The sequence below is a fragment of the Sitophilus oryzae genome, unplaced genomic scaffold, assembly GCF_002938485.1.
Source record: "Sitophilus oryzae breed Bouriz unplaced genomic scaffold, Soryzae_2.0 scaffold_1297_pilon_pilon, whole genome shotgun sequence".
In the NCBI taxonomy this organism is placed as follows: domain Eukaryota; kingdom Metazoa; phylum Arthropoda; class Insecta; order Coleoptera; family Curculionidae; genus Sitophilus; species Sitophilus oryzae.
In genome coordinates this window covers 2,908,736-2,932,888 of record NW_022145945.1, presented here as the reverse complement: position 1 = coordinate 2,932,888, position 24,153 = coordinate 2,908,736, and the positions used below count along the sequence as shown (strand labels likewise).

At 33.6% G+C, this 24,153-nt stretch overlaps 1 protein-coding gene across 3 annotated transcripts in view; it reads right to left on the bottom strand.

The window, feature by feature from the left end:
* The window catches only part of LOC115874562 (nidogen-2), a 63,628-nt gene that overhangs the window by 20,363 nt on the left and 19,112 nt on the right, over positions 1-24,153 (bottom strand). For all 3 annotated transcript variants that reach the window (XM_030889747.1, XM_030889745.1, XM_030889746.1), the window contains exons 3-9: positions 21,924-22,045; positions 21,741-21,859; positions 18,544-18,626; positions 18,186-18,323; positions 13,196-13,415; positions 10,730-10,898; positions 6,912-7,173 (exon numbers count right to left, since the gene is read on the bottom strand). In XM_030889747.1, coding sequence (XP_030745607.1) covers positions 6,912-7,173; positions 10,730-10,898; positions 13,196-13,415; positions 18,186-18,323; positions 18,544-18,626; positions 21,741-21,790 — 922 coding nt within the window. In that variant the 5' untranslated portion in view covers positions 21,791-21,859; positions 21,924-22,045. The remainder of the gene's footprint in view (positions 1-6,911; positions 7,174-10,729; positions 10,899-13,195; positions 13,416-18,185; positions 18,324-18,543; positions 18,627-21,740; positions 21,860-21,923; positions 22,046-24,153) is intronic.

The following is a 24,153-nucleotide window of genomic DNA, read 5'->3' as shown; positions in this document are numbered from 1 at the left end:
CCTCGAGTTGATGACTCGCCAACTCGATGTCCTTACATTGAAGTTCTGACCTTGGATAAGGCTCAGCAGGTAGGTGGTGTCTTTCCCCTTGCTCCTCGGCACAAAGACCGTTATGGCCGCCCCTTTAGGGATGTTTTCTCCCTTCACTGCAACCAGTTCCGGCCCTTGCCAATTTTTAAGGTTAGGTGCGATTTCCACCACTTGTGTCTAGCCCTAGCAGGCAAGTATTAAGCCCGACCAATCACGTTAGAGTTTTTGACAAACACTAATGAATTAACACCCTTCAAATAACCACGCTAACCAACCTGATTGGTCAAGCTTAATAGTAGACTGCTAGGGCTAGACACTTCTATTTCCACGAAATACACAATCAATGAGGATCATGCCCACCCGAAAGTGTATCCCCGCAAAACGCAGCTGACCCACATTTTGTAGATCGTTGTGTTGCGATCCGATCGCCACTACTTCGTCCTATTAACATATAATTATGTTAACGCATTTTCTAATTTTGGCAATAATAAAACTAATGTGTCAAAAACTTCAATATGTATATTTTAACTAGTAGCAGATGATGGATGGGTACAAAAGAAGTATACTACTACTACTACTGCCATTACTCACTGACGAGTATTTGACATGCATCAGAAAATGGTTACGCAATGCATTTCCTCTCATGAGCTTTTCTGTGACTGAAAAGCCCGATACGTTACGTTATCTCTCTTCCGCACTTCAGAAATCCAAAAATCTCATTACTTTGTTGCCTCATTACTTTTTATTTATCGTTGTTAACTGAGTTTACAATTATTCTCCATTGTGCGCTGCTTCCTTTGATTCTGCATGCTTATCTCCTTTAAGTTTTCGTGAAAAATATCCTTGTACCTTTTAAGTTGTCCACTTGGTTTCCCCTTACAGTCTACAAGCTTACCGTAAAGAAGAGATTTCGGTAGGCGGTTTTCTTGCATCCTGCATACGTGACCAGCCCATCTTAAGAGGGATTTAGTAATCATGACTTTAGCGATCTCACAGTTAGAGTTAGTTAGTCTTTTTCAACGACCGATGCGTTTGAGAAATGGTACCATTTGATTCTTAACAGTTGTCAGGTGTCTTTCTTGCAATTTCTTTAATACATCACGTGCCGATGGTAGAATGTAGAATGAGTAAGAGAGGGGGTTAATCACTGCGACCTTAAAGATCTATTGTGCCCCTCTTCCTTGAGTCATCATACAGTCTATAACCCATCATACCCCTGTTGTAGAGGTGACAGGGTATTTCCCATCCTCCTCTGACAACAGTTCTTCCTCCGAGGGTACACACCCTTCCACGGTTGGAGCAAACTCCCTCCGTGCCGCCCCTCACAGTCGGGGAGCTTGCCTCCGGCTGAGAAACCCGTGAGGTGGAGGCTGGAGGACCTGTCTCCATTTTCTCCACCTCTTCAACATGGTCTCTCCTTAGACCTGATACCGGTGTTGTCCCGTATCTATAATAGAGGATATGTCCCTCTTTATCTATTGCCTCCTTGGATTTGAGGTCAATTCTTATTATGAGGACCTGACTCGCCAACTCGATGTCCTTACATTGAAGTTCTGACCCTGGATAAGGCTCAGCAGGTAAGTGGTGTCTTTCCCCTTACTACTCGGCAGAAAGACTGTGAAGCCAAGCCCGCACTATAGACGGGTGGAGGAAAGCTGGTCGGGTAGAGGGTGAAGGTTAATGGGTAGAAGATAAATATACCTTGTACGCAGTAGTGGACGGAAAATTATTAAAACAATAACTAATCTAATCAAGTTCAGTTGCAAATTGTAACTCCCGTAAGTGTCTTTAGTATCATGCCCCTTTCAAAATTTGCCAGAAGGCTTCTGCTCTGTGACAATTCTTATGTGAACTTATAAATATGGAAAATAAGAAGATGTGGGTGCATGAGTATAACTTGCATAGAGACCATGATGGAGAATTTTTGCGAGTTTACAAGAAAATGCGAAATTACCCTGACAATTTTTTTTTAATTATGCACGTATGATTATAAAATCGTTTGATTTTCTACTTAATAAAGTTAAAGACAAATTAGAAAGGACGTCTACAAACTTCAGAGAAGCAATTTCTGGAGAAAAACGCTTGTGCATTACAATTTTTCTTCCATTTTTAGACCAAAACTACTTTACGCCTGGCTGAAAATATCGAACCCGACTGATCCTCAAGTGGCTCGCTTGGCGAGTTGCTTTGTGGCTTAAGTTGGTGGGAGATTGCACTGCGGCTGGTTTGGTTAAAATCGCATGTTACGGAAACATACCTCGCGGGTTACTTGGAGGGTCACTTGGCGCTTCGATACCCACTACCCTCCAGGTACCCAAGTAGCATTTTCACGACTTGCGACCACATGTTTACTAAACACAACGTTGGATTAGTTACAAAAAATAGTTAGCTCCCTACCTTGGGTATTAAGATAAATTTAAACGTTTTTATAACGTTGTGCCGACGTTGTACTAGTACTACAGCAAAGAAGAAGCTTCTGCGACGTCGAATAAACGTTGTCTTGTAACCTTTTTTGCTTAAGTGATCTTTAGGTGATTCGGACAACGTAGTTACAACGTTGGACAATATTGAGTTTTCCGACGTCAGTTTCAGGACCTATTCCAACGTTATGCAAACGTCCTCTGTTTTACTAATTCCAACGCTGTTTAGATTTCCTTATTCTTACGTTGGTAGGACGTCGAGTCACTACCTTTTTGCAACTGTATTGAACCATAACCTTAAATCTTAAATTTTCACTTCATTGTTCTGTTCAGTCAGACAGTTCAGTGCTGTTTTTGTTTTTATAAAAAAAACTTAATTAAAATGGGACATAAGAAAGGTACATATAAAACTAAATTTAAATATACATCGACATATATATTACCGATAGTTTATCCACTCCCTCGTTTATTTAGATTATAGAGGGCGGCACAAGCTAGACTCTAGGATGACTAAATTAGGCAATCTTGCGACTAGTATACTACCTGTTAAGGCCGAACTGCGACTTTATTAGTCCAGTATGCGACTACTCGAACTACTCCATTTTAATCTTCAAAACAACAAAGTGAAAGCCGCCATGTTGTTAAATAAGAAAATGTTTCGTTCCTAAAATAGCGATTCCTGCTTTTTGAATACATTACCTTGAAATATTTGACCCTAAAAAACACGCGGAAACAATTTTTTCGACTGTGAATAAATTATTCTCATTTTACTAAAAAAAAATTCAAGAAAATTTTAAAAACTTCTTTAATTTTAAGGCCCATTAGTATTTTTCAAAGTAGAAACAATACATTTATCAATAAAGTTGTTTGCGTTTAACTTTTTGCCTTGGGTAACGAGTTACAGAGTCGGTTAAAGTGTTTCAATAATTATGATCTTCAAACATCCTCCACACTTAAATACTTTTGTTTTGTTTTCCTTCACTGCCATCTGACATATGTCTCTAACTAAATCATAAAAATAATATTTTTACTATAATTATCCCAATTTAGGATAAAACACGACTTAGACGCCATATTAGTTTTGTATTTCTATGAATTAGGATTTTAAACAACGTTGCAGTTTGTACTAAATTAGGCTTCTAGCCAACGTCGGTATTCAACGTCGTTTCGACCCAAAAATTATTCTCCGAACTAGTGCAGACTAGGGTTGGCACGAGGTTGTGCCCACGTTGCGCCCCGACGTTTGGTCGCGTGACACAACGTTGTCCCGACGTCCAAATGCTGCTTGGGTAACTTGCTTGCACTGCGGCTTCAGCTTGATGACCGCCCTTTTAGGGATGTTTTCGCCCTTCACTGCAACCAGTTCCGGCCCTTGCCAATTTTTAAGGTTATGTGCGATTTCCACCAACCAATTCGTCGATTCTTGAAATACACAATCTATGAGGATCATGCCCACCCGAAAGTGTATCCCCGCAAAACGCAGCTGACCCATATTTTGTAGATCGTTGTATTGCGATCCGATCGCCACTATTTCGTCCAGTGCCGGTGGTAAGGCACCCAGGTTTCGTTTCCATATAAAAGGAAGTATATTTACTGTTTGTCATTTTTAAAAATAAATTAAAAATACCCAAGTTATTTAGCTTTGAAAATTAGATAAACTAATGTCTACATTATGAGGTTACACTCAATTTCAATTTGAAAATACTTAGTAATATGACGATAAGAGAATCTGTAATGATTATTATGGTTTAATCTTTAAGTTTAGGTACATAGATAGATAAATAGATAAATGTTTTATTTATCTCCTTATTGTACAAAAACAGAAAGGGCATGAAAACAATATCAGTAAAAATTATAACGAAAAATAACTGCATATTTCAACAAAAATTAAACTATATAAAAAATAGTAATAAAAAAAAATAATATTAAATTTGAAGCACAATCTGAAAATAATATTAATACTAATGACTCACACAAATATATAATAAAAATAAACAAGGTGGATCTTCTTAAACACTTCTTGAGTAAACTAAAATTAATTTTCGTAATTTTTTTACGTAGAAAATTAAAATATAAAACACACAAACGCAGAATGTTGGTAACGTAGGAAGTGACAACATTGCAAGACTTCGATGCACCAAGTCAAGATATTTCTAGAAAGTGAAAGTCAAGAAAACTATAACATTTTTAATATCTTTTTATGGGATCGAAATATACTACCAGTTAAAATACTTGCAAAAATTATGTACCTATAATAAAAAACAGTGTGTGCACTATGTGTGCATATTTAAAGTGAAACTTCTTACTAACAACTATTAAATTGAAGGATTTGAAGGACATGAGGTTTGTTCTCACAGCTGTAAGAAACATATTTCCAACAGATAATCATGCGCAATAGGGTAAAACGCGTTCGCGCAGAAAGTTTTGATTGGTTTCCAACCAACAGTACGCTGTTCACACAGAAAATTCTGATTGTTAGCTGACAGTCAGACCTGTTTGCGGATCTTTTGCAAGCAAAGCGTCCGGCGTCGGCGCATGCGTATTGCGACCCGACGTCATTACTTGGTAAACTTAAGCTACAAAACGTGTATTCTTGTTTAGTGTTTTTTTTTCTTCAAAAAATAAAGAAAAGAAATGAGCGATTTTGAATCTTTCGAAGAATCTGAGGCGTTCGAATTTTCGGATACAGACATAGACCTAGAAGAGCTGATGGAAGAACGGGTCAGGCCCAAGAATCAAAATTACTTGGATGATTTTTTTATTTTTTTTTGTTTTTTAAATTTTAAAATTCGTGGTATTAGATCAAAAAAGAAGAGTAGGGGATCCGCTGTTCGCACAGACAGACAGTTTGAAATCGATCAGAAACTGCATTATTTACACCAGTTTGGAAGAAGTCACAAACATGTTGGGAACACGCTGTGAGAACTAACCTATGCTTGAAAAAGTGACATATAATGCTGTTTAATACAAATATTATTTTCAATTCATCTCTGTACATTTTCTGTTTCCTCAATAGCCTGTAAATTTTGTGAATACCATCCAAACTTTTATGCAAATGCCTAATAATGTTAAAGCTTCTTTAAGAAGCGAAAAGATTGTGTACCTAACTAACAATTATTTATTATTATTATTAGACCATTATTCAGAAGCTACAAACCTATCGATAAAAATATGCATGAAAATTTACTACCTAGCACACAGCCAGAGGATATTAGCACAGATTATACAGATTATAAACTTTGTTTTTTCTTTATTGTTTTTCGTGGTTCCAATTTTTGGAATCGGGTACTAGTTAGGTTACTAGTTTGCGCGCCTAGCACGCTCACTTATGACCTCTAAAATTGTGCACAGCGCTTGACCGGCACAGTTATTAGAGAGATATCGGAAACCCGAATAGCGTCATGCAGTATTTACGCGTACCTTATCATGGCTACGATATGCGCGAGTCAATTTTTAACGCAACACCCGCTAATAACGTTACCGCCTGACGTAATATGTGGATCAATTACACCAAGCGCTATTTCTAAATAACGTTTAAAAATTGCTTAAATGGGCATGTGCGGGTATTTGACAACCGGGACCGGCCGGCGAGATCTTTTATTTTAGGTTATGTTTGAATTGTTTTGAATTATTACTTTAGTTTTATTAGGTAATTTGATATTTAAGTAGCTGGGATTAGTTTTAATTAAATAAATATGCCCCAAAATATGGATTCCACCCCTTCCAATATTAAAAAACCTATAAAGAGGCTTAGGTTTACAGCAGATGACGACGTAGCTCTTCTAAAAGAATTTGTTGCTTGTTGCCCTAAACCCACTGGCAGACGTTGAACAATAACGCACTGGAAATAAACACTTTAGCCCTTTAGTTTTAAAAAGCCAGTAAACAAAACAATTTCAAAGTTTTAAATTCAAAGTTAGGTTAGGTTTAAATAGCGGACGCGACGCGAACAGAATTCTTTCCGATCCGATAACTATAAATGAAGAGAGTTAATACCACCTCACTAAAGGAAATAACACCTGGCCTTATTAACGTCCATACACGCTATTCGGTTTAGCAATATGTCTCTATTACGCTGTTTACTGTTATTTTACGCGAGTTTATTTTTGCGCACAGGAAATTTTACTCGTTTGCACATCGTCATAAAAAACAATTTTTGTACCACGAATTAGGGACAACATTTTTAATTTTTAACTGTATATTTATAGAATACCTAATCTGTAATATTAGTACACCATCAGGTACAGTATTAAGTTTATTATAATAATTTTCTTAGCTTTAAATCAAATGTTTTTCGGTATATGCGCGATTGTGCGATCTTTACCACTTTTTTTCGCTAGCTCGTCTGTCAAGGCCGTGAAATGCCAAGCCCAGGCATTGCATTTGACGGCATTTGAATTTTTACTCCCATCGCGCGTAAAGAAGTTTCACTTCAAAAAGTAAATAAAGAATGTTATTTACCTCCAATAGGTGTAATTTTGTTGCTCAATCCAAACCGTATGATTTGTTCTCTTTCCTCGTAGCTAATAAAATTCTTGGCCACTTTCAGCGTCCAACTTTCACCAACATTATTTTTTTGAAACGGACAGTAATCAAACTTTAGCGTCTGTTCTACCCTAAATACGTGTATTTGACCGTCCAAGAGATATGATCTTTCTGAAGACATCTGAAGAACCCCATCGGCTGTATGTGTATATTGTTCACTGTATTCGTCAATTATCACCTAAAACGCAAAAAAAATTACAGGGTTAGGCAATAGTGCGTCAGGCGTCTGTAGATTTACTATCAAACTTTTAGGCAAATTATGTAAATCTGGAAAAACATTGCGTCAAGACTTGAATTACAGTGAAATGATTCACAGTAGAGATGGGCAAAGATGGAACAAGTCGTTCATTTGAACGAGTATTAAAAATTAATCCTGAAATTCGATTCATTGCTTGCAATCCGGTTCGTTCAATTGAATCGCGGCCAGCACGGATTCATAACATTTGAACGATTAGCCGTAAAAAAGAATCGTGAGAATTGAATCGGATCACAATGCGATCGTACGTTCAAAGAGTCGTGAGAATTGATTCATTGCTTACAATCCGGTTCGTTCAATTGAATCGCGGCCAGCACGGATTGATTAGCACATTTTAACGATTAGCCGTAAATAAGAATCCTGAGAATTGAATCGGATCACAATGCGATCGTACGTTCAAAGAGTCGTGAGAATTGATTCATTGCTTACAATACGGCTCGTTCAACTGAATCGCGGCCAGCACGGATCCATAACATTTGAACGATTAGCCGTAAATAAGAATCGTGAGTTTTTGGATCGGATCACAATGCGATCGTACGTTCAAAGAATCGTGAGAATTGATTCATTGCTTACAATACGGCTCGTTCAACTGAATCGCGGCCAGCACGGATCCGTAACATTTGAACGATTAGTCGTAAATAAGAATCGTGAGAATTGAATCGAATCACAATGCGAGCGTACGTTCAAAGAGTCGTGAGAATTGATTCATTGCTTACAATCCGGTTCGTTCAATTGAATCGCGGCCAGCACGGATCCATAACATTTGAACGATTAGCCGTAAATAAGAATCGTGAGAATTGAATCGGATCACAATGCAATCGTACGTTCAAAGAGTCGTGAGAATTGATTCATTGCTTATAATACGGCTCGTTCAATTGAATCGCGGCCAGCACGGATCCCTAACATTTGAACGATTAGCCGTAAATAAGAATCGTGAGAATTGAATCGGATCACAATGCAATCGTACGTTCAAAGAGTCGTGAGAATTGATTCATTGCTTACAATACGGCTCGTTCAATTGAATCGCGGCCAGCACGGATCCATAACATTTGAACGATTAGCCGTAAATAAGAATCGTGAGAATTGAATCGAATCACAATGCGATCGTACGTTCAAAGAGTCGTGAGAATTGATTCATTGCTTGCAATCCGGTTCGTTCAATTGAATCGTGTTTTTATGCAACTCCAAGTAAATATTCTTGGTCTCCCCTCAATGTGATAAAAAAAACGGCGTCAGCGATGGTTATAAAATAAAGATCGTTGTTATTTTATATGTAAAATTATATGGGGAATAGCATCAATGTTCATTTTCAGGCCAACTGGATGCCATTTTTTTCTATCATGCGATATTATATACTATTTATTAAGATTATTAAATCGGAATTAAAATAAAGCTCTAAAAAATATTAAGTTCGTATTAAGAAGTCTTTAATAAATAGTATATATAAATAGGATTGATAATTTAATATTATTGGTAGAATAATCAATCCAATTACGCCAGTGTCATAAAGTGTTGAAAAACAAATGAAAGAACTGTATATTTCTTTTTCTGGTCCTTTAAGTAATTGTCCTACCAAATAATCTCCGGTAGTGCCAGTTACGATCTTGTTTTTATGAAACGTAAATTGTACATATGGTTAGTAGTATTAGTATAGTATCGTAGAAGTCGATTCAATATGAGAAATTGAATCGTGTGATTCGATTCACTAAAGAGAATCGTAATGCTCATCACTAATTCACAGAAAGATTCTTTAAAAAAATAATTACTGAGTGTTTTCCCCAAATTTTAACATTTTTTGAACGCCATAGACCAACCGGAAGACAAGTCAGCCATATTGAAACCAGTTCAGAGATATCGAGAGTATTTCTTCCTTCTTAAGTACCATCCCAAGTAGCATTTGGACGTTATCTAACGTCGGGTATACGTCGCGTTCAATAAACCCGACGTCGGTTCGACCGCCTGACGACCCTTATTTGCACCTAAATGGGGAATACAGATTCGGGTCGCCTCGACGTCGGTATCTGACCTAATAGGGAATGTAATTCTACCAATTACCAACGTCATATTACGTTGGATTTTAGTCACTTAAAATTCGTCGCTAAGCACTTACGTTACGTTTGGTTTCATATTCGCTACCAAGAATACATAAAAAATCTAACCAAACTACCTAATTACAAATGGATTCATAATCACTTCTCGAATATAACTATAAGTGCCTATCTAATTTCATATTATAATAATTCTGAATCATTAATCCAGACATCAGTTTTGTCAACGGAAGTCACTTTTTTGATATATCTGATTAAAATACTCCGGAAAACAACGAGCGCCTTCAAAATTAGGTAGATTTATGAAATAAAAATATCTATAAAAAAGTTACTCCCAAAATATTTTTTTAATTTTCTAGCTGGTTTAATCATAAAACTGTACTGTGGTTCCCCCCAAACTCAACCTTATCAATATTATTCTACTAGAAATCGAAATGTGAATATAAATTTTAAAAACAAGAAACGATTTTAAAATGGCTGACAATTGGATACGTGTTAAGAATGGCGGATTTCTGTGTCCGACTTAATATGAACTACCAATATACCAATTCCGACCGGGTCTCCAACATTAGTCGTTTCACACGACCGAAGTCATCAAACCGGACGACCGGCAATCGTATTATGACGTATATAATTCCAACGTACGCCACGTAACCTCACTTTGCGTATCAGTGATTTGTGGATTTGTGCAACTATATTTTAGTTTTTGTTTTCTCCTTAAAAAAATGGGCAGCCACTTTTTTAAGCCTAAGCTCACATGTGGGAGGAGGATGGGGCATGCTGGTTTCCTAAGCTAAAAAATGAAATTAAGATGCACCAGTGTAATGCAGCATCTCTTCCGGATAAAAATCATTTACGGGTGGAGGCAAGACATCACTACTACTACTATTATTTTGCAAACGCCTCGACCTCTTTTTTTTTTTAAAAATTAAGTTTGTTTACAAAAATTTTTTATTAGGTTATGTTCATGATGTTCATTAGGTCGCAAATGCTACTTAATGGGTTCTATTTACCGACGTAAATAGAAATTAGAAATACGTAAATTAGGTTATAAATATGAACATAAAATACAACAAAATATAATTGGACGTTACTTTCGGGATTATCAGTGAGACGTATCCTATTCGGACAACGGGTAGACGTCGGCTAGTTCAAATATATGTACGTCGTGCAAGCCAACGTGGGAACGACGTTGGGAAATTAATAAAAATGGTACTTTGTTATTTTGTACGTCGACAGATCGTTGGATTTACCGACTCGGATCCAACGACGTCGCTTTTAATAGGAAAGCGACGTCACAGGTCGTATCACCAGCACCCGACCTAAATTTGCACAAAGTCTGACGTCGCTTCAGGTCAGATTTAGTTCGAAGTCAGATAGATGCTACTTGGGATTTTATTCAACAACCACAATAAATCTTCTATACTTACGCTCTGTTGTGCATTTAAAGTAGGAATATCACCCTGGATGTCGATTTCAACCTTGACTTGATCGAAAACATCCAAACCCAGAAATTTCTGATTGATGTAAACCTCATGGCTAGAGTTGAGAAATCTGATGTTCGATGTGTGGTTCAATAGACCGCCAGTTATTTGAAACCTAATAAAATATATTTTGGTTAAGATGAAACCTTTAGTTGGAAAGAAAATTATAAAATCAATCATAATATTCTAAAAGCAAAAAAATTAAGTAATTTAGGTTAACCCTCAACTGGCTTGGTGGGGTGCAGCGGACCCCAAGCACTATTTAAACCTCAGACAATGCAACTGTTAAAGGCGCACTTGATTTTATCAAGTATTGTTCCTACCAGCGACGGCTAAAGTTACATTGGGGTCTGTGTGGCACCACCACGCCAAGAATATTTTGTAGCATTAGAAGTTATAAAAAAAGATGGAATGTGTTTTTATAAGAATTTTCTTTTGGAAAAAATATTAAAACACCTAATACTATGCGACGGAGCTGTTCGCCGGTGAGCAATGGGTCGTAAGCTAGTGAAAATTAAATTGTCATACTTACGTCTTTATAATATACTGGGCGCCACTCAGTTTTCCATTTACTTTCGAAAACTTCTAAGTTGAGAACTGAGAAATCAACTCAGAATATAGGTATTACTTATTTTAGGAATTACACAAATGAAACGCTGAGATAAACTAATAACTAAGTATAATTAATAATTAAATGTTAATTAGAATAAAATAAGACCATGAAAAATTTGATGTTTGAAAATGTTTGTTGGTAAATAGTATGTATCAAAATAGATCACTCAAGATGGTAATTAAATCTGCACGCTTCTGAATACTAATATTTCATTAATTATTCCGCAAAAAGTCTGGCGATCTTGGTACCAAAATATAGGGACTCTTTATATTAAAAAAACCGTACTATGTAGATATCAGAAATATGCATAACATGAATAAAGTATTTCAAAGTGACTCTAAAGTAATCAAATATATAATATGCCTGAAGGGCTTAATGCATTCAAGTGAATTTAAATTATATAAAAAGAAATGATCTGGCCTTTTTTTATCCGTTCTGGTCACAAGCTGGTTGTGGTGATCTGCTACTGGAACTGGATTGTGATAAAAACGTCTCTACACAGACAGGATCCTAAACTGCTGTGGAATCAGGAGATTCCTCCGTTATTCCCGGTGTGAATTGTAGGGACAGAACGTGGCCCAAATGTCAGGTACAAAAAACAAAATGGCACCAGAAAATGCTACCATTAAACCAAATGTACCATAAAATAAAACCCTGTCAAAAAAAGAAGTATTAGGAAACGTTACGTTAAAAATAAAAGTCTTACCTCTGCTTAGAGGGTTTTCTCAAACAAATTGGCAAAATGCCAACAACCGCCGATAGCTCTATCGGTTTGAGCCTTTACCACCAATATGGCGAGAGAAGGTAGGCACGAAGTGCGAATATACACCGTCAGATATAAAGTGACCACCAAACTTCGACCGGACTGAAATATTTCGCCACAAATAAACTTGGAGAAAAAAAATAAAAGACAATAGCAGTACTTAGAATGCCATCTCGGTGCGAGGACTTAAACTTGATTTATTTAAATAAAATAATTCTGTACATTTATATAAATTATGTGTAATTTAAATAAAATGCAACAATTTCATTAGGATGGTAGGTGGTGGGTAGTCTAAAAAATATGCCTCGCTGGGACGCTAATTTTGAGGAAGCTTTAATTGAGTGGTTTGATGAACGTAAAGAGGCTTAAGTGAAATGAAGATCATTGAGACATTGATTTTTCTCCTAAGAGTAATTATAACTCCGATTCTGAGTCTCTTACATATAGAAGAGAGAAATTTGAATAATCAATATTAGAAAAGAAAGAGATGTGTTATATAGTAACCATATGTCAATGAAGAAATGACAAAAAAACAAAATTTTCATGAATCAAATGTGCACGATCCATGTGCGGCAAATGCAGATCCTATATTAGCATGAACTGTATTTGAAAAAGTTACTTTAGCTTCACATTTCATTTGTTTGTACTTTTAATAATACGGTAAAATCATAAAATATATATGTTTTTAATTTCTATGGGTTTCTTAGCCAAGTTATATTTCTGTTGTCAAAAACTCCTAAAAAATGCCTTTTACTTTATTTTTGTGTCCGTTCTTATTAATTTGTTGAAAATGAATGAAATTGTTTGTTCAAAAGTTTGAATATATTTTAAACAGTGTTAAAATAACAAACTTTTTATAAAATATCTTCATCATGTATTTTTAACTGAAAAAAAATTGGGGTCCCGACCCCAGTACGCCATAAGTGTTACAAAAATTCACCACCCCAGTTGAGGGTTAATATGCAAGCTAGTATATTATGCAACCTACTAATATGATTAAATAAAGTGATTCTAAATAAATTGATGTGGAACGAACCCATTTACAGCTCCTCTGATTGGTTTGGCAAACAAGTAACCAATAACTCCACCTAGAATTTGAAGAATTTGAATATCAGCCCCTATGGATTCTGGTATTTTAGAAATGGCAGTATAGGCTCTTCCATCTACTGTCACCACGTAGGACTGCAAGTCTAAGTTTTCTAATTTTTCACCATTTAACTTTCCATTGACTTTTCCGGATACCCTCAGTGGTTTATCTGAAAATAAGTTTGTTATTATACAGGGTTGTTCACCACATATGACACGGAGTATTGTAGCTAAACGATTAGATTTTTACAAATTGTAAGTTTTCGGTTCGTTGAAGGACTATTAGAGCTACAATTTAAAAATATTTTTACAAGATACAGAGTGTCCCAAATAAATAAAAAATATTAAAGTTGTATTTTTTTAAATGGAACACCTTGTATATTATTGTATTTTTAGTTTCTACGATTAAAATAAAGGTAAATTTGATTAAGATTTATTACACTTAAACCTTACCGTTTTTGAAATATTTTCAATTTTGTAAAATTGCAGTATAAATGTTAAGGCTTCATTTCTCCGAGGGTATCAAAGTTTTTAATACTAAATATTTACTGAAGTTTATTTATTGATCAGTTATTGTGTTGCAATTATAAAAATTATACTACCTTATACAGAGTGTCTAAAAATTTATTTTAAATAATTACTAGCTTTAAACGGCAATAACTTGTTTACTTTAAATGGAATACCCTGTATATTTCATGAGAATCAGATGCACAATTTAATTGTCTATCAAATTGTATTATACCACTTTTTACCTATCCTTTCAAGTTTTCTTAAAAAATGCATTTTCTTATAATTAAGACCTCATTTATCAATATACCCATGGAATAATGACATTTTAGATTGTTTTTAAAACAACAAATGTACAAAATGTACAGGCTAGTAATATTATCGTTTTTAGTAAAACGATGATATTACTAGCCCATTTGTTTGCAAAAAGAAAACTATTTAAATCTTTATAAAAGAGTATACCATTAATTAAATATACCACCAGTATTTCCGCCCAAATACTAATTAATTACATACTTAATTGTGTTCGTTAATAAATTATTCTAAATAAATGTGGATTTGAATCAGAAATCAATATAATAATAAGCTATAAAAATGAACGTCTCTGTTGTTATAAATAAGCATTTGTCAAAAAATGAAATATCATTTTTAAGGTGTTAGTTTTTTACCACCTTGTCTAATACACATAAATAATTCAGTTTTTTAGTATTTGGAGCAATTATTATTAATCAACGCAAACAGTCAATTAATTGGTCCTCTTTAACAAATATTTAAACAGTTTTTTTTTTATTTTTTAATGAAATAAACGAACTATATTAACAATATTAGTATCTGTACTCTTTAAAAATTTGGTACATCTTTAAAAATAATCTAAAATGTCAGTATTCCATGGGTATATTGATAAATGAGTTCCAAATTACAAGAAAATGCATTTTCTATGGAAGCTTGAAGAGATAGGTAAAAAATGGTATAATACAATTTGATAGACAATTAAATTGTTCATCTGGTTCTCATAAAATATACAGGGTGTTCCGTTTAAATTAAACAAGTTATTGCCGTTTAAAGCTAATAATTATTTAAAATAAATATTTAGACATTCTGTATAAGGTAGTAAAATTTTTATTATTGCAACACAATAATTGATCAATAAATAAACTTTAGTAAATATTTAGTATTAAAAACTTTGATACCCTCGGAGAAATGAAGCCTTAAAATTTATACTGCAATTTCACAAAATTGAAAATATTTCAAAAACGGTAAGGTTAAAGTGTAATAAACCTTAATCAAATTTACCTTTATTTTAATCGTAGAAACTAAAAATGTAATAATATACAGGGTGTTCCATTTAAAAAAATACAACTTTGATATTTTTTATTTATTTGGGACACTCTGTAACTTGTAAAAATATTTTTAAATTGTAGCTCTAATAGTCCTTCAACGAACCCAAAACTTACAATTTGTAAAAATCCAATCGTTTAGCTACAATATTCCGTGTCGTATGTGGTGAACAACCCTGTATACAATTAAATGTATATTTTAACTTGTTCAATAGGCTTGGTGCATTCTCCGCCGGTGCTGCCATCGCCGGAGAACTCGTAAATAAATAACGAACACATACAAATACACGGGTTTAAATGGCGAGTAAACGAAAAAATTAGTATATAATTATTCTAAAAGTGTAGAAAGTGTAATTTGAGTAAATTCTAAACAAAAAAATATAAAGGTTATTGAATTATAATTAATTATTACAGTTAAAAATAATTTTAGATGAGTTCAACCTACGGTAGCGGGCATACTTTTATCACCGGTTTTGCTAGTGGGCCTTAATTGGAGCTATTTCGGCTATAACGAAATTTTTTAAAGGTATATCATTATAATTTTAGAAGATGTTCATAAAACATTTAATCACTAGTTGATTAAAAAAAATATACCATTAATATTGCAAATTATATTTCATCCTCTCATAGTTTACGTCCATTTAATTTTTTGATTATGTAACGAGCACCTTATTTACTCACTTGTTTCGTGGAACTGCTTGAATCCATTTTTGCTATTGATCAAATCAGTGTAAGAAATTATGAAGCTATAAAATCTTGTTTCGGGAGAGTTGAATATCCGGGAAAGTTGAGTTATTGAATGTAATTGCACCCAACAACGCCCTAATTACACTCTCCTTTACGCGTTAACATTTTTTAGGCAATTTTATTAACATTTGAAATTGTCACAACACAACAAGACGCCTAGTTCGAATTCTTTTTAACTTATTTTTTACTACCCGAAACAGCGTTACATCACACAAACCTCGTACCCTTAGTGTTTTATAGTCTCAATAACTACACTAACAAGAAACTAAAATACTTAAATATTATGACAAAACACCGATTTCAATATTATTTTAATGCGATCGACATGACGGTAGCGTGAACTATGTAATGATATTTTCTGATTTCTACCGTAGAGTGCGCTGCGGTCGGAATTTGTTGAAATCAACTGAAATGCACCAACCCTATACGAAATATCCCCAAAATAATTTTTTATCATATTGAAATATGATGAAAAGATATTAAAATATATACAGGATGGCGCACCTCATTCGCCTCGGTTGATTATACGAAAACGGAAAGATGTAGAAGCAAAATATTTTATGGGTATATGTGGGGAGTCAATGTACACAATTTAAAATTATTTTGAAATATAGGGTGTCTCAGAACTAAAATCGATATCAAAGTTATATTTTTTCTTATGGAACACCCGGTATTTTATTTCATTTTTGGATTCTTGGGCCCAAAAAAAAATTTATTATAAGGGTTAAATATGTTTAAAATCATTGGTTTTTGAGATATTTAAAGATATTTAAACATGCATGCTACAAGAGAATAGATTATCAATAGCCTGTACATTACTTTTCAGAATTAATTCTTGTGCTGAGTTTAAAGGCAAAGAAATAAACTTAAATTTATACAGGGGTACCAAAAATTAGTGATCTATTTTAAGGATTTATTTTACATTAAAACTTTGTTATTTCAAATGCAACACCCTGTATTTTTTAAATAAATCGAAGCAGATTTAAATGCTCTTTCAAACTATATGGGGGCTTCCTATACCTATATGGCTCAGATTTTGAATAAAAAGCGATTTTTAAATAAAATGGCAATCAAGATGGCTGGTATCGCCATGGCAATTTTCTAGTGACAGTTTGTAACTATTTTCAAAATCGACATTAGTTTATAGACTTATTTAAATCTATACCAGTTTACTTTTATTTAATTGACCTACAATAGTTAAATAAATAATATTTATTTAATATGTATTTATTATTCTATCAAGGAAAAAGAAGTAGTTCTTTGTTTTATTTTACGATAACTTGTAGATATATGATTTTTTTATAAAAGAGCCAATTACGGCAAATTCAATTTCTTCACTTCCAACGACAAGTTTCTGCCTAATAGGTTTTTTATAAACGACACTCCCAATTCTGCGAAATAGCAAATAGGACAAGTAGTTTTTCAAAGGAATGCTTATCAGGAAGATTCCTATTTGGATATCTTTGAGTTAGCTCTTGAGGCCAAGAAATAATTTTCCTCACAAAATAAAATCACTAGTAACATATCCATTCGTTCCACCAGCAGATATGGGTTTATTTTTCTTCATAAAATAAAGAATACTTACTTATTAAACTATTGTGGGTAAATTTTAGTAAACTGTTTAAATAATAATGTCCACACACTAATATCGATTTTGAAAATAGTAATTAACTGTCACTAGAAAATTGCCATGGCGATACCAGCCATCTTGATCGACATTTTATTTAAAAATCTCTTTTTATTCAAAATCTGAGATAGATAGGTATAGCAAACCCTAATATAGTTTGAAAGAGCATTTGAATCTGCTTCGATTTATTTAAAAAAATACAGGGTGTTGCATTTGAAAAAACAAAGTTTTTATATAAAATAAGTCCTTAAAATAGATCACTAGTTTTTGGTACCCCTGTAAAAATTTAAGAAAACAATAACATTTTTCAGTAAAGTTTATTTCTTTACCTTTAAACTCAGCACAAGAATTAATTCTGAAAAGTAATATACAGGGTGTTGATAATCAATTCTCTTGTAGCATGCATATTTAAATATTTTTAAATATCTCAAAAACCAATGATTTTAAGCATATTTAACCCTTATAATAACTGACTTTTTTTGGGCCCAAGAATCCAAAAATGAAATAAAATACCGGGAAAAAATATTTAAAAAACTTTAGTATGGATCTTAGTTCTGAGACATCCTGTATATTTCAAAATAATTTTATTTAATTAATCTTTTCGTTTTCGTATAATCAACCGAGGCGAATGAGGTGCGCCACCCTGTATAATGAATGAAATATATAATGAATGAAATGAAATATATATGATAAAAAAATAGATTTAACCAATTTAGACTTACTATTTTCAACGCAGTTTTTTCCATTGCCAAAGTACCCATCTTGGCACTCACAGCAGAAGCCTTCTTCGTAGTCAATGCAGTTGGCATGACTGTGACAAGGTGTTAAAGCCTTGGCACATGTTTCTTGAGTTTTGTAATCTGGAAAAGTAATCACTTTCTTAACAATGTGAGATTAACAATAAATGTAGGTACCTCTATTAAAACAGTTTTGGTTCTCTTATAAATATCTAGTATCAGAGAAATTTTAGTTTCAAACTATATAATATTAAGTTACATAAAAAAAACAAATAGAGAAAATATTATAAAATTATACAAATAATACAATAGATGGATAAGAGAGAGGTATTCTTTTATATACCTTCGGGAAATGCATCTGGTTCTTGTATTTTTTTACCATCAACTCGATAAATGAACTGACCAGCCAGACCAATGTTTGACCACCTGAAATGAGTTAACAAAATGTATTACCTAAATAGATAATCTTGTGAATATCAATTATAACAAATTCAATTTATCTACTTTACTGCATAGCATCTAGCATTATGTAGGTACCAGCACAGCTTATACGGCACAGTCTCAGTGAAGTTTATAATCCGACTTGTTATACAGGGTGAGTCTTAAACAAATGCAAATATTTTCAGGGCTGGTAGATCTCGATAAAAGAAACATATTTTCTCTTTACCGTTCTTCAAATAAGTCCAAAATAACTGAGTTATTTTACTTTGAAAATTTCCAAAATGATTTTTGGCTTAAATTTTGAGAACCACTGGATCTTTCCTGTGTTTTTTTTCTTGTAAATTTAAGCTACTACTTATGTATGTACCGGGTGTCCCACTAAGAATAGCTCTCGGCTATATCTCGGAAAGTATTAGCCGTAGGGCTTACGGAAAAAAATATTTATAACTAAAGTGGCTATGAGAAATTGCTGGAAATTATTTTTAAGTTTGTAAAACGGCCGCTAGGTGGCGCAACTGCTATTGAAAATAAGAAAATAATTTTTTTACAGAATTTTGCCTAGATAATGGGTACTGTAAATAATAGCTTCATAATCTTCAGTAAATTTTAGATTTTTTTTGTTAGAACCATTTTCCCCTATCTGCTAAAATAAAGTGGTGGGGGAGGGTTAGATCTATCTTTATATAAATGTTAATAACTCCGGACTGGATGATCATAATCCAACAAACGAGGGCTCGTTTAAAAGAGCGTTTCTTACTCTATATTATACCATAAAAATAATAATAATAAGGTTCTGAACGTAGACGCTAGGGGGCGCTTTCTTACAATTTAACAAATATAGCGCGTTTTTTTCAAAAAAATTAAATACGATAGTATGTGTTATTTTAGCTGATAGTAAAATGTAGTAAAAGCTTAAAAAGTCAGCGAAAACCGCATCTTGGTATCTTCTTTCAAACCGAAGATATTAGCAAAATTATAATAAATACCGAAAAATAAGGCCTTATCTACCTTATTTTTACAACACGGTATCAGTAGCCCTCTTGATTATGCCCATTCTAACTTAAAAATAAAATAGAAACAGTTAGTTTATTTTAAAATCGACGATTTCGTCTGGTATTATTCTGGTATTTACCAGAATACCATAAAACCAGATGTATTAATATCTAATAATTAAGATATTAATAATAGTGAACAAAAAACGACGATTCAGTGGTCATGGTAGGCTTTGAAAAAAAAATGGTTTTTGCGTAATAGTATAAACGTCAAATTGTTATTAGATCAAGATTTTGATAGTCTTAGCAGCGTTTGAAAACTGAAAAATCATCGTTTCTTGGTCTCTATTATTAATATCTCAATTATTAGATATTAATACATCTGATATTATAATATTCTGGTATACAGTCGATTTTAAAATAAACTAACTGTTTCTATTTTATTTTTAAGTTAGAATGGGCATAATCAAGAGGGCTACTGATACCGTGTTGTAAAAATAAGGTAATTAAGGGCTTATTTTTCGGTATTTATTATAATTTTGCTAATATCTTCGGTTTGAAAGAAGATATCAAGATGCGGTTTTCGTTGACTTTTTAAGCTTTTACTACTCCTTTACTATCAGCTAAGATTACATTTACTATTGCGTTTAATGTTTTTGAAGAAACGCACAATGTTTGTTAAATTGTAAGACAACGCTCCCTAGCGTCTACGTTCAAAAGCTTATTATTATTGTTTATATGGTAAAATATAGAGTAAGAAGCGCTCTTTTAAACGAGCCCCCGTTTGATGGATTCCGATCATCCAGTCCAGAGTTATAATACTCAAATAAAAACAGATCTAACCTTCCCCACCACTTTATTTGGGTAGATAGGGGAAAATGGTTTTAACAAAAAATATTCAAAATTTACTGAAGATTATGAAGCTGTTACTTATAGTACACCTCATCTAAGCAAAATTGTGTAAAAACTCCATTTTCTTATTTTTTGTTGCAGTTGTGCCCCCTAGCGGTTGTTCTACAAACTTGAAAATAATTTCCAGCAATTTTCCATAGCCTCTTTAGTTATAAATATTTTTATCCGTAGCCGCTACGGCTAATACTTTCCGAGATACAGCCGAGAGCTATTCTTAGTGGGACACCCTGTACATAAAAAATTGGTCAAGTGCGAGTCGGACTCGCGCAAGAAGGGTTCCGTACCATTCATTATCTATACAACATTAGAATGTTTTGAATGCGCGTATAAGTAATTTAAAAAAAATGAAGAAACACATTACTAAAAATTGTATTAATCAATAATAAATATGTAAAAAGTAAAAATAAATATGTAAAAATATGTAAAAATAAAAAAAAACGATTAAAAAAAAGACGCCTTGACTAGGATTCGAACCTGCCTTACTACGGCTCCAACGTCATAGCAGCCGTAAAGTCCTAACGCTTTAACCACGTGACCACCGAGGACTTGAAAGGTTCTATGCAAAATTCTTGCTTAAAAGATAATGTTTGGTGAAAGACTTTTTTATTTACGAATATTTATTTAATTCTTTTTTTAGTATTTGTTCTTACAGCGGCAACATAGATACATTATCTGTGAAAATTTCAACTGTCTAGCTATAACGGTTCATAAGATAGACCTTTATGACAGACGGACGGACGGACGGACAGCGAAGTCTTAGTAATAGGGTTCCCGTTTTTACCCTTTGGGTACGGAACGCTAAAAATTAGGTTTTATAACTAAAAACTAAAAAAAATCATGTTTTTTTCAAAAAAATTCAAAAAAACCTCATAGACGTGTTTATGAGGTCGAAATATACTATCCCTAACAGTGACGGATACAAAGGGGGGCCATGGGCCCCTGGCCCCCTCCTAAAATTTGTAAATTGTGTTAAATATTAGGCTTTTTTGTTAAAAATGACGCCCTAAAAGGCATATTTTACATTACTTTTTATTTTGAGCCCCCCCTAAAATAAATTCCTGTATCCGCCCCTGATCTCTAAAAATATTTGCACTTATTTAAGACTCACCCTGTAATTACAAAAATAAATTTTACAAAACGCTTAAAAGAGTCCCTTTATATTTACTACAGATTTATAATTATTATAATATATTACCTTTCCAAATTTTTAACCTGTTCAGTGCCACTGCCTGGCAAAAGATGCATGTCACCATCTGCTGATAAAAATCCAACTTGGGCTCTGGCATCAGGAAGTCCAGACTCATCGCCAGTACCCTACACGACAAATTTGTATTTCCAAATTAATACTTGTCTTTAATTAAATACATGCAAAACTTACCTGAATCCACTGGATACCATTTTCTGGATACAGAAACTCTACGTAAGTTTCGGTGCCGTTGGTTGCAATTACTGCTTGATAGGTGTTAAGTTTATCGAAGCCCTGATTGTAATATCCCACATCTACAAGCCAAAAAGGAAATGTAAGTAAATTACACACCAGAAGAAGAGATTGATGGCTACTCTGTTAGAATAGCTGGTGATTTGATGGCCGGCTGACGATTCAGTGGAAAAAGACCTTCCATTCAAAAAAAATTGGCTCCGGTAGGCACGTATAACGTATAGCCGCCCATACTAAAATATGTTAATAAAAAGTTGGTAGGCAGTTCTTTTAGTGTCAAAATAAAGGAATATGTTAAATTTTTTTTTATCTCAAAAACTTTGACTTTGACTGATTTCGATGTTATTACAAATTTTGTTGCAAATATTCCTAAGCTTAAATTGAAAACCGCGTTTCGCTAGCTACTGTAATTTTGGAGTTACGATTTTTTAAAATGTTTAGCCCCCTCCCATACCTCCTTACCAACCCCCCACCTCCACCAAAAACTAATGGCCAGATTCTCGGGTGCCACAGTATTTTTGTGCCAAATTTGGTTAAGCGGCTTTTGAGTTATCGTCTTACAGACGGACAGACAGCAAGACAGACAGACAGACAAACAGACAGACACCATGAAAATATTTTGTATTTAGGTCATTTATGACCCAAATAACTCTTAACTTAATAGCCTACCATACCTATTGGTATGGTCGGCTAAAAATAGCATCAAAATTAATAAAAAATGTGTCATCTTGAAAAACCGGACAATATTATATATAGGATGACTCACGGCGATGGCACGTTAGACGTGTAAGGTAATATATTTAGAATTTAGACTTAGATTTTGAATCGGTAATAGATTTTTTTTAAATTTAGATTTCTACATAAACATAACTCCCCATTTTTCTAAAATATTTTCAGCATTACAGTGTTGCCGCATCATTTGGAAAGTGGTAGCATCTTTCTTCTTTTAAATGGAACATCCAGTATATTATTACTTATTACATTTTTGGAAACTACTTTCATATCTCAAAATCTTTCTATTATACTAACCTATACCAGAAACTATTTAGGTTAGTCTGTGCCTATACCTATCTCTAATAATAGGTTTTTGAGAAAAAATATAAAAAGTGCAAAATTAACAAAAACATGATCGTGAATAAGCATTGGTAAAATCATGAATTAAACATTTTTAAAGTTGAAATTTAGGTTATAAGTTAACGGAAGTCGATATATTCGATCTGTCTGAATAAAGCCGGAGTCTCATGCATCCGAAATCCGATGACACGACGATCCGACGGTGCTCCTATTGGTCGAAATATTTTGACAACAATTTTTATCCGATAATTTTAACTAATCATCCGACGTCGTATAAAGTTAAATTTTGTTTAACTTTTGTACGATATCGTGTGTTTTTTAACCTCACTTTTTTTGAAAACATTTGTTTTTAAAAACAAGTTTAGTGGGAAGTGGGCAATTTCGGGATATTTGGCGAGGAAGTTATTTTTATAAGTGTTTCTCCAATAAAACATTACATGAATCTCTATTCAGCGCAGCAGAAAAATGTTAAAACTGTCAAATTTCGGAACGAACTTTCGGATGTATGTGACAGGCTTTTTTTATTTCACACGATAACTTCAAATTTCGGATGTCGTACCATCGGATTTCGGATGCATGAGACTCCGGCTTAAACCCATTGGATATTTCAGAGAGAGAGCAAAAATATTATTTATTTCCGTAAGTTGCTCAAATCTTTGTTATTTCAATTCAGTCCTATGTATATTATTTAAAAAATTAAAAGACTAATACATACAGACCAGAAGGTTTAGGTATAGGAACATAATATATCGTTGAAAAGCAATTTTATTTGAGTTTAGATTTTTTATAAATATTTACGATACAAGTGAGTTAACAGCATCATTAAGATACGCGTATGAAAGTTGCACAACGAGTGCGTAGCACGAGTTGTGTAACCACACAAGTATCTTAAACAACTCGCGTGTATTGTGCAATATTTTATCTACGTCTAACTATAAAAACACACAATGAATTTTAAAAGTTATTGTACTTAACTAATCCTAAAAATCAATTACATTAATACCTTTGTTCAAATAACACCATACGTGGCAATGTCAATATGACAGTAAATAATATCACTAGATCAAAATGTCACTAGATTAAAAAATGAGCGATT